The 12170-nt window shown below is 32.8% G+C and overlaps 1 protein-coding gene across 1 annotated transcript in view; it reads right to left on the minus strand.

The window, feature by feature from the left end:
* Positions 1-427: 427 nt before the first annotated feature.
* The window catches only part of GLRA3 (glycine receptor alpha 3), a 42337-nt gene continuing 30594 nt past the window's right edge, over positions 428-12170 (minus strand). The window contains exons 6-7 of the mRNA XM_031553264.1: positions 11560-11706; positions 428-4040 (exon numbers count right to left, since the gene is read on the minus strand). Of these exons, the coding sequence (XP_031409124.1) occupies positions 3771-4040; positions 11560-11706 (417 nt within the window). The 3' untranslated portion in view covers positions 428-3770. The remainder of the gene's footprint in view (positions 4041-11559; positions 11707-12170) is intronic.

Raw genomic sequence — 12170 nt, forward strand, 5'->3', positions numbered from 1 at the left:
ACTGTAGGTGATGTGTGTTGCCTGAAGGCACCTTTTCCATAACCACTTAAAAATAAAACACCTATTTTATTATTAAGAAGTAGCTTAGTTTGCGATTTATATCTTTTTCTTATTAGTTTTCTCAAAAAGGAAAAAATTACGATGATTTGATAGTTCTGATTGTATAGTAAGATGTGGAAAAAGTTATTTTATTACCTTCCAGGGGTATTTTGAAAATTAATATCTCACTCAGCAGTTTCACAGTATAAGGCCAAATTCTGCTCTGTTGGATTACATTAATTCCTATGAAAGCTCAAAGGAGAGCAGAAATTACAAGTAAAATATATTTACTTTTTGCAACAAAGCATCTCAGCTTGGGCTGGGTATTGTATAGATAAGTCCATTTCCAGCTAATATAAAATTATTGCTAAAAATAATTTAATTTTTAAGGATAAGGAAGACTTTCCCTCCTATCAAAAATATAAGTTTTTGTACACTTTATCTTATCTACATTAGCAACCTACAGTTCTCTAATGGATTATAGTACAAAGTGGAAGAAATACCTAATTTCTTCAATGTAAAGTGCACAGCTAAATCACCAAAATATAATACTTTCTAGTGAGTAAAGGGAATCATCTCTCGCAGATGACAATGGATTTGTTATAGAGGAGTCTATAAAAACTTTATGGAAACAACTCTAATAAAGAGAATGGAAAGAAAATTAATATGTTATTAAATTGAAAATGATAACTAAATCCCTTGTTCTTCCTGCATTCCTTTAACCTAATTAAGTAGTAGCACTTGCTGTCAAAATTCCTTAAAAGGAATGTGTACTTTATTTTAAAATACCTAAATTCCAAATAGTATAACACTATTATTTCTTCTTTCCTTTCTCCCTCAATGCCCCTCTAATTTATCAACATTATTGAGAAAAAAGACAACTCTCTAATTCTATTTCACTGATATTTGAATATGGTCTTAAAAATAAGATGCAATTTGCTATGTGGAATTTAAGTGGGAATTTGGTAGTAGAATATATCCGCTGCACCTCTGAGAGTCTCTCTTATCCTTTCAAGGACCTGAAGCTCTTGGCTTTATTGACACAAGCATGGTTTTTGTCACACATTTCTAGTCAGTGGTGAGTAACAGACATTCTTGCCTTGAATTGTCTTATAATCTCAACTGATGTTTCTGTCTTTCTCAACTAAGTGACTTCATCCTAAATCATTTAGGAATAATCTAAATAAAATTTAAATCTATTTTGGTATACCCAGTATTTAGTATACCACAGAGGCTTCCGTTATGTTGGCAAATGTTATGGTTCCTGTTAAAAAAAAAAATCAGTGGAGAGATCTTGGTTACATTACATTGGAATTGAAAATCTTTACCGAACTCAGGGCAGCAGATTACATGCCAAATGTATTTACTTTGAAAACATCATTATGGAACCATTTTTCACTTTTCCCCTATTTGAAATACTTTTCTTACTAATATATTACTTAAAATAAAATAAAATTCAGTAATGCTGTAGAGTTTTTATAAAATAAAAATATTTAAATCTCTTTACTTTCAATACGCATTCCTAGAAAACTGAATGCTATATGTAAGTTTTCTGCTTTGCTTCCCAGTGTAATGGCTAAAAAGCAGAATAACTAATAGTTAGAAAATAGAATTACTAGCAGTTATTCTGATCTGGCCTTAGGTACTTACCACTTCAATTAAGAATTCTTTATTGAAGATAAGCCAGCTGTTTTGTAGGGAAAGAATTGAGATAAGCCAATTTTTAATATGATCGCTTATTGATTATGAGTCCATCCAGTACTTCAAACTTAAAAAGATACTTTGACTTGACTGTTGACTAGAATAAATTAATATCCCTTTTCACATGACACATTTTATGACAATTTTAAGGGAGAAAAATATAATCCAACTAGTTATGTAAGTTCATGATACATGGACGAGCACCTGTGCTCATAAATGAATGGGGTTTTTTATAAATAAACTTATAAATTTATAAATATGAAGAAGTAACAAAAATATTATTTGAAGTGAATTGAGTTCGTGTCAGATCATAAAAGAAGAAAAACTATTAAAAATACTATTTTAAAATATTATTTTTAAAATAATAGCGTTGAAAATGAAGGAGGATTATAAATTTTCTGACAATAGCTGAATAAAATCTTAGAACAACTATTTTAGAATCTCTCTAACTAATCCTTGGAGGAAAACAACAACAAATTCAACCAAACCCAGGGTTGCTATGTTACAATCCTCAGTGCAGAGTTGCACTGCTTCCATTACTTCATATGCAATATGCCTTTGGCAATGCACCAGATGTTTGCCTCCAGCTGTATTTTGCTTTTGTATACACATTCTGAGCAATAATGAAGCAAAAATTCAAAACATGTTCAAAACAAAAATATTTTGCAATGAGAAACAGCCTAGTTTACTGGACTTTTACGTAATGAGTAATTCAAAAATATTAGATTTATATCTTAGCATATTGTTGTTTTTCAGTGGACAAGAATGGCAAGACTGAACACCTGTCTACGAGCTATGTCATAAATATGATCTATTGTCATATAACTTAAAGAAGAAACTATTGACTGATTTAGTCCCAAAGAAGGAAAGTGTATTTGAGTATTAGTAGGTTTTCTATTTATTACATGAAACATAATAAATGTAAAAAACCATTCAGATCTTTTCATGTTTTAGAAGACTTATGTTTTTTTCCAAAATTGTTAACTAATCAATGCCTCAATCATACAAATATACTTACAGTAGTTTTCTGTAGTATTCTTTATGATCTATTCCTACGTTAATCTTCCTGTGATATATGTAACATGTAGGAGATATATGTGGATAAACACAGCTGTACTCATCCTCATAATATTTCAGTGAAGCAGTTGATTATTTGCCTTTAGTTTTGTTCCAATATCTCTTTGCACTAAATTAAAATGAAGCATTGCGAAATTTTGATGTAGTTTGTCTATCTCAAATGCTGCATGAGTTTTGTCAATTAAGAAAAAATTTTGAACTTATAAAAAGGATTTAAAAATATTTTAAGTTGTCAAAGTACAGGTAATTAAAAGAAAAAGAAGTCTTTTGAGGAATCAATACTTTATAAATGTTGATGTATCCTCTAGGTGATAAGTAGACTATTTAGCTGTAAATATTTTGTGCTAGCTAAGATTATTTCAACTCATACCACCCGGGAGATTGATAAGAAGCATACTGAATAAATTATATTAATTAAATGTGTCAACTGTGCTCATTGCAAAACCACTGGTCCTGTCCTTAGGACGAGAAAGAGTATTTAAAAATCTAAACTCAAGTAATTTATCATTATCTTGTAAAATTGAAATAAAGGTAGCAAATACTAGTATATTCTCTAGTACTATGGGATATGTATATACTATTCTGGATTTGGGATCTTTTTTTTTTTGATTTAAAATACATGAGAGTTTAAAAAACATTAAGGAACATCAAATAGTACTGTACAATTATACTACTATGTAACAGTATGTATAAACACTTGGCAGTAAAGCTTGAGTAGAGAGTGATTTATGATGAGTTGCTAACGTTTGATCTAGAAAGTTTGCAGTTGCAGGTGTCTTCTCTTGTGTCATTCTTCCATTGCATTGCACTGTGAATGGGCATTTCAAACTAGGCAGGATCTGTTTCCCCTCCTCAGTGCTTTTTGCTTTCCCAGTCCTCACTCACGTTTCTCTCAGAAAGCCTCCTGTTGATCATGGCAGACAGATCTCTATGGACTGCAAGCCTCAATCTTGTTACTGGTGAATGTCTTCATGCCTTATGATTTTGTAAATTACCCAGTAAAAAATGTTGAAAATCAGAAAGGCTAATGGGAAACAAGCTCTGGAAATTGTGTCTATCTTCTTGGCTCGGTCAATGAATACTTTTCTCATCTCATCAGGGCTTTTAGGTGCAGCTTGAGCAGGATTATTTGGCCCCTTCTGTGCCACTCCATCTTTTGCTTGCACACATGGCCCCACTCCATATGCTGTAAAACTGAACTGACTTTCCCGTGCATCGTCATCCTGTTGCATAGAAAAAAAAAAAAAGAAAAACACGAAGATTTTACAGAAATTTTTACCAGTTACTAAATATCAAATTTAAATTTTACCAGTTACTACATCTTTACCTCGGTGACATTTTTGAGTCCATTGTTTAAGTGGTTGAAATTTCAGCCCAATCAAAGTTCATGTCAAAATATTGTTGCAGCTCTTACGAGCGCAGAATTTTTCTACTTGTTTGACTTTGTAATCTATCTAGAGAAAAGAGAAAGCTTAGTAAATGAGTTTACTGGCTTAGGAAACTAGTGACAATCAGGCACACATCTTCTGATTTGTTTTGATTTTCTACATTTATGGTAAATGCCTGCAATCTTCAACCAGGAAGACTTCAGAGTTCTTTCAGACAGCACCCCTTAACTCTACGTTGCTTAAAAGGGTGGGATGGGTTCTTGTGATACCTATCACACAAGCAGTAACAGTGCTCATTAGTGAGAATTCTGCCCATTTTATCTTTGTGTTTTGTTATTTCTGCTGTTCCCTGTATGTCAGATAAAGCAAATAGTATGTAAGGTATCTAAGTTTGGAAAAGAAATAATATAAAATATTTAAAATAAAGTATTTATTTTAAAAATTTAATATCTTAAAAGTATATAAAATAAATTTAAAAATAAAATAAATGAAAGCTGAAGGCTAGAATTTTGATTTGACAATTAAGGTGAAAACTGTAAAAAACATTCTAAATTCAGGGAGCTGTGAGTGAAAGCAGTTTAAAATCACAAGATACACACCCAAAAGTAAATGATCTTGAAGATATATATATTTTCATAGCATAGATATCTGGAATGTAGCTTCTGTCTGGAAACACGTTTTGTACATCTCCTCACCCTGTTATAAATATTCTCTATAAAGCAGGCACAAATGCAAAGTGGTAAATAATACCTGGAGTTTGAAGCCAGCATGAAATTTTGTTACAAAATACATTCTAACATATATTTCTAGTGTGTATGCTACTCAAAGATAGTTCTATGATTTCGATGGCATTCACAATTAAAAAAAATCTTTTCCTATTTTTTATGTCTAATTTAGCCTACTTGGTTTAACATTCTAGAATTCTATAAATCATATATAACACGTTATTTCTTAAAAAAATTCTTAATATTTTTTTAATGTTTTATTTCTATTTTGAAAATCCATTTCTGTAAGTATTTAAATAAGGGGGAGAAGCATTCAATTTTTTTCCGTTGCAAGAGAAATTTTGATATTTTGAAACTCAAAAGAAAGCAATATAAACTTCACATTTACCACAGTAAGCAAAGCAATTAGTGTTTTGGTTCAATAGTTCTGAAGCTTTTCTGTTTCATGTAAACCTCTTTGTTTTATTTTTTGGGCTAACTTCCCACTTATCATTGTTTAAATCTTAACTTCAAAACCCTCAATTTTGAAAATGTCAATGCATTTGAATTTTTTTTTTTAAATGGATGATTAATTCTGAACATATTAAAGTTTTGATTAAACAGTACTTGTTAGAAGAAAAGATTTCTTCATTTCAGAAACTATCAATAAACTTTGTAACTATTAGTTGAATCAGTCATTGGTAAGAGTATGTATATAAATTAGTAATTTTGAAATGAACTAGCTGGTAAGCAGCATGAACATTCAGTGTGGCTGAATCACCCAACTGTTGTAGTTGTAATCTAATTACAATACTTTTTCATATATGTAAACTGAATAAACTGATAGACCAATTCACTGAAACTGCTACACTTTGAATCTGTATCATATTTCTTATATAAAAACACTAACAACAAAAATAAAGGAAAATTAACATGAAAGCAAAGGATGAAGAAAAAAAATCATTGATTTACTTCCATATGGAGATGAATAACAGAAATACAAAATGTTAGGATGAATTTTGATGACGTGATAAAACAAATTACTACATTAGTGTTCCTCCCCTGTCAGAAAAGGTGTCATGGTTTTGTTGTGTAGGGCTCCAAACAGCAGATTTCTATCTGCAATGCTTGCCCACAGTATGACATGATCCATCTGTGAACAGGGCAAATTTCATTTTCTGGTAGTTCATTGTATGGTGGGGCCTCTTTAGCAAGATACTACTGTCTCCAAACTTTTTACCTTCAGGCCAGTCCACCATCACTTTAGGATTCTTGGAGCTGAGATTCCCCTTTCAATCGCCTGGCTTGTCTCTGTTGCAGGTCTGTCTCATCACAGCATTAGAGTAAGGCCTTCAGCTTTCAGACGCTTGCTCTCATTTTATTTATTAGCTCCAATTCTAATTTTATTGTATTATATTGTATTATAGTGCGTTATCTTGCATCCTGATATCTTATTTAGTAAATAAGTTTGTTTCTCCTCAGATCGTTACCATTGTTTTGATTTTAGACGCATGTCCTGTTTTTCCCCTTTTCCCTTTCCTGGGTTTGGATCCATGGGTTCCCCTGCCCCGCTAGTCACAGAATCAGGCCAAACCTGTCTGTAAACCACTGACCATAGGAAATAATATTTTAAGACTAGTTGCATTCCAGAAGTGTTGTAGTGATGTATTCCAGTTAACAGGAGTTACAAATATGGTAGATGTGAGAATTTATACTGTACTTGCTATTTCAGCAACTTTGCACATATGAAAATCTGTAAATTGGGGCTTAAATCTTCTCATGGTTCTCCAGAAGATAATGTTTATGATTGCATCAGCTCAAAATGATTATAAAGTAATTCTGCTGTGTAGCAGCTTTCAGTTGGTTATGCTTTCTGGATGAGGCACTCTGCTTTACTGTCTCTGTTCTATGTCTACCTGAGTTGAACAATCCTCTCAAAATAGTTTTAAAAGGCCAGGTTCCTGCTCATTTTTTACTTGCAGGCATTCTTTACTTAATCTACAAGCAGGATGATCAGTAGTACTCTTTGCTATTGAGGAGCTGATGTGAAGATCTAGCCCAATGATGCTGGATGGATAGTGTCTCCATGATGGCAGGTAGGGTGGTTGGAGACAAGTCAGACTCAAGTGCTAGGGATATAATGCATACACGGGAAAGGGCACTTTCCAGAACACTGGGTATCACCATAACTATTTTCTGGGGTACTAGCTGGAATAGATGTTCTGGAAGTTTTGTAGCAGGCTCATAGTGTATAAAAAGCATTAATTTGGCAACAGATTCATATCTAAGGGTGCTCTTGTAAAGCAGGAAAGATGCAGTTGCTATTATTGTTGATAATAACATTTGAGTGCTTTTTTTGAGGGCATTAATATAAAATGACAGCAGTACTCCATGTGCTTTTATAAATTGACTTGGCTACAGTCCTTCTTTTTTGACTAGAAATATTTCTGATAATCCATGTGTTGGTCACAGCTGTCACAGCTGTTAAAGTCATCTAATGGATACCCTGTATACATTTTAGTGGAATATCTGGACAGGGGATCTTCTTGGAGCAGTCCATTGCATTTGGGGTGATTTTTTCTTTCAAAACGTAATAATGAAGCTCTTGTGTGTGTGTGTGTATGTGTCTGTGTGTCTGTGTCTGTATTCATTTTAGTGCATCATTAGTTAAAAAAAAAAAAGTTTTCTCTTTTATTTTAGATAAAACTTCTAAATTTTTAATGCAAATGAACTTCATTAAAGCTTTGGTATGAATGTGCTTTTCACAAATACTTCTTTGGCACTAGTAGTTTGAAAGCTATTTTGTGTATGGCTACATGTAAATATGTTATTATCTCTATCAAAATTGCTGTAATCAAAGAAAGATAATTTTAGATAACATTTTTTTTATTTAAAAAGTAGAATTTTTTTAAGACCCAAGGAAATTTCAATGATTAAACTCAGCTATAAAGTATTAGAAAGCTTTCCGTTTCTGTGGCCATGTGTGACTATGCTCTTTCTCTTCACGTATTTAATAATACACATCTCTTGAGGAATATTATGTATAAATCCTAAAAATATCTCTGTGGACTTTTGACTGTGGGTTTTGGTGGAAGTTTGAGGATTTATTTGAAGCTCTGGCTTTGGTTATTTGAACACTATTGTTTACTACTCTACTGTTCTGCACTGCAAACAGCTTGGTTTTAAACACTAATCTGGTACCAGCTGATTTCCTCTTGAACTGATGTCACTGTTTCTTTGAAATTGCAGAAAACAAAAATTTAATATCATGTTTTAATCCTGATTTAAACAGATCAAAATAGATTACAAAATTAATGAGATAAATACCTTTCTTAACATTTCACGTCATCACATACAGGTAGCAATGAATGGAATCCACATGGAAAGACATTATTTCAGACAAAAGGACAGGGCCTCTGTTAATGATTGGATATCACATTTTGACAAATGGGACATCTTCTTCATAGTTTACCCTTAAATTTGTACTGTAGATTTGAGGCAAAGTCCCGTCTATAGGTCCTGCACATCTCAAGCCATTGCTATGCTGTAATGATTCATTGATTTCATTTCCATCAAGAACTCCCTCAAAATACTTTCATCAAAATGGATGGGTTGACCAAAAAGAAAACAAAAGAAAAGAGGTGTGATTACCATTAAAGACAACCTACTTTGCATGTCTATTTTCCTCACTAAAGATACTTGTGATCTTTAGATTTTGGAAAATAGAATTCAAAGATTGACTGTTCTTGAAAACTAAATATCTTATTTTAAAAGCTAATCTAAAATCAGTGGTATTTAGCATAGGAACACAGTTCATGCTTTTTTCCCCATACAGAATAAACACAATTAAGAAAAAGCGCTGATCATAGGTATGTTTTGGTTGTCCTATATTGTTCTTCTAATTCTGACATATTTTCTTTTGTTTCTCAAGACCTAAAGAAGAGTATATTTAAATAAACAATTCATATTCACTCTAAAGGTGTTTCCATCACATCAACAATATAATATTTGTGAAACTTGCATTCACTGGTTAGATTTCCTTCCCAGACAGAATTAAAGCACAATAGATCAGATGCTGACTAACAAATTAAGTTTTAAATTGGGAGCCAAAATTTATATATTCATAAGATGTATTTTGCCATTTTGGTAATTATAAAGAAACAAGAACATAATCTCTTATACTTATTGTGATGCTTACTGGGAAAAAAAGCAATGGATAGATTGCATATTATGCTGCAATAACTGTTGTTAGTTTTTTTTTTTTTTTTTTTGTTGAGTGTGTTTATAACAAAATCCCAGATTTCTTTAAACTATCTACAAATTTTTGTCACTTCTGTAGGAATTGTATTGAGCTTCTAAAAAGCAATATGCCTTTCAGTTATTTGGAATCATTAAGTGAGGTCCATAGATACAACAATAAAAGTGGTAGCCAGAGGGTGCAGTTATACCTAAGAATCATCTTTGATGTTGCAGCTTCTGCTGCCCAGGAAGAGAGGTAGCAAATATTGTACTAAGGTGGGTAAGAAGGAAGCAGTGACTTTCGGTAAGAAAAAAAAAACATAATGGCAAAGACAGATGAGCTTTAGATGCCAAAACCTCTTGATACAGCTCTGTATGTTGCACTGTGTACAATTTTATAATTTTTCTTAAAATTCAATTATTTTTCTCTGAGCTTGATCATCTAGTTTTTAAGAGTATTTATATGTCCTATGTTTTTAATCAGTATTGAGAAAGAATAACCAATTATTTTGATTAGATTTATGAAAGATATCAAGCTTGGAGAATAAAGCAAATCTATTTGAGGATATGTTTGGAACTAAAATTTAATCCAACAATTTGAACAAAGAGTCCAAAAAAATATATAGGGGGATAATCAGTAGGAGCATGCACATGGTACTACATTTAGCACAGAATAATCAACTTCATGAAAGAAAATGGTTCTGCAGTAGTTCTGGAAAAAGCCCTGGAATTTATGGAAGATCACAATCTTTATATGGATGAATCTTATGCTGTTGTTAAAAATGCAAATAGCAAACTGTTTTAGATAATCATGTGTATATAACTTGCAGGATTTGATCCTTTGGCTGTTTGCAGCTCTTACTGGCTACGCCTAATGTTGAAAATACAATTTTTAGGAACTATGTGGCTTACAGAATTTCCAGAGAAGGAGAATGGCAATAAGCAAAAGTGTGGGAAACATGCCCTGAGGGAAAGGATTATACAAGCAAAACACTTAATTCCATTAAAAATAGACTAAAAGTACAGTCACATTAAATATCACTCAACACAACTGTTTATATTTGACATGGGACACATTTGTCATGGCCCACCTGCCCCCTGCCCAGTATTCCGTATCTGCCCAGCCTATCGCCCACAGTCCAAATCTTCAAGCAACTTTTAGAGAGCTGCCATATTTTCAATTAAGCACCTTGCCACGAAAAAAAAAAAAAATCTTTCTCCTTTGTGTCACAGTAAGTACATTTTTTTCTGCTGCTGTCAGCAAAATTAAATAAATAAATATTTAATGGGGCCAAGTTTTGAAAACAGACACAGCCTATATCACCCTCTAAGCAACAGCAAATGAGTTTCTGTATATTCCTGAACAAGTCTGAACACACAGGAAGAGGCAAATGTACAAAAATGGCATTTTCATTTGAATGTCTAGCTTGCCTTTTAACAGGGACTCTTGCTAGTCGACACTGCTTAGATATGCTTTCCAGAGTTACAGATTTTCAAAATCATCTAAGGAAGAAGGAAAAAAACTTGGAAAAGAACCTCTTGTGATGTACGGAGTAAATTGAGGTTAGTCTTCAGGAATTAAAATGTCTGAACTTGTCATGTTGCTACAGTCAGACATTCATCCACATTATAGGTATTGACTGAATGCCATTGAAAAGCTCTGCATGACACCAGTGGTGGGTACTCATTGAATGAGAAGTTTGTAGAAATATTTTCTCTCTGAAAAATCAGAAGTAGGCATTTTTGCATGCTGTTGTAAAACGTTTTGCTTATCACAAATTTAAACTTGTAATCTTAGTTGCTTGACTTTACACGTTAGCAGTGACTTCCTTTAACAGCAATTTAGGTGGCTTCTGCCATCAAATAAATATAAGTAGCCACTGCTCTACTAAAGCTCTTTGCTAACTGTACGAACAATTTACACTAAATTGACATATGGGAAAACACCCTTCTCAGCCCCTTAAAAAATGTATATCCCACAAATAAAATCAATTCAAAAATTAATGTTCATGTTTAAAATACATGAAATCTGTTAAATCTAGAGTGAAATAAGGAACAATATTTTTTGAATCTTAATGCTGTACAAAGTGCTGCAAGTAACAATCATGTTGATCCACTGAAGTATAATCTGACTCTTCTAACAGAGCGAAATTCGTGTCTGTGCAGATGGCTCCCACATGGCCCATGCCTCATTTAAAGCCCTCTTAATCCTCCTTTTGAGAATTCAAGTTGGATTTATGCAGCACGTAGTCCTTGTAGTGACCCTCAGCCTAGAGTGGATTTCGTTCTGTGCTGCCTTTTTATTTATATTGCCACTTTAAGCAGCAGTGTGTTTACCAAACTGAGCCCATATCCCAGCATAAATCAGTCCATTAGACTCCCTTCCAAGCTGTGAATACTGTTAGTTTTACCTTGTTCTTCTTCCTCTTCCGTCGGAATCGCAGGAGTTCTTTATGCTGCCTTGACACAAAATTTACAGCTGCGTATTCCAAAAGTGCAGAAAATACAAAGAGCAGACACACAGCCATCCAGATGTCAATTGCTTTGACATATGACACCTAAGAAGAAAATAGAACAGAAGACTGAATATTTTCAAAGCACAGACGTAAAGTTTAGCATTTCATGTCAGGAAGAAGCTCATTAATATCTCCAAATCTAGCACTCATTTGTGAAACAAATTTTCACATGGAAGTTCAATAATAAGAGAGAAAACAGTGGAGTACTTATATTTTAATAGTTATTTTTAAGTGTCATTCACAAATGTTTACTATTTTTCACTCTAACAGTTTCTCTTAATGTACTGTATATTTTATCATAAACAAAATAATCCACAAGGATCACATGCTCTTCCTCCATTTCTCCCAATAAGATCTGTGAATGATGCTAAGAATTACTCTGTTATACTTATTTAAAGTTCCCAGACTAGAAATTAGGTGAAGTGAGATGCAAAACTCTGATATGTTCATTTTTTCTGCTAATACAGGCAGAAATTATAAATTAAAGATATAGATTTAAATTCAGT

This window comes from Meleagris gallopavo, chromosome 4 (assembly GCF_000146605.3).
Source record: "Meleagris gallopavo isolate NT-WF06-2002-E0010 breed Aviagen turkey brand Nicholas breeding stock chromosome 4, Turkey_5.1, whole genome shotgun sequence".
NCBI lineage: Eukaryota > Metazoa > Chordata > Aves > Galliformes > Phasianidae > Meleagris > Meleagris gallopavo.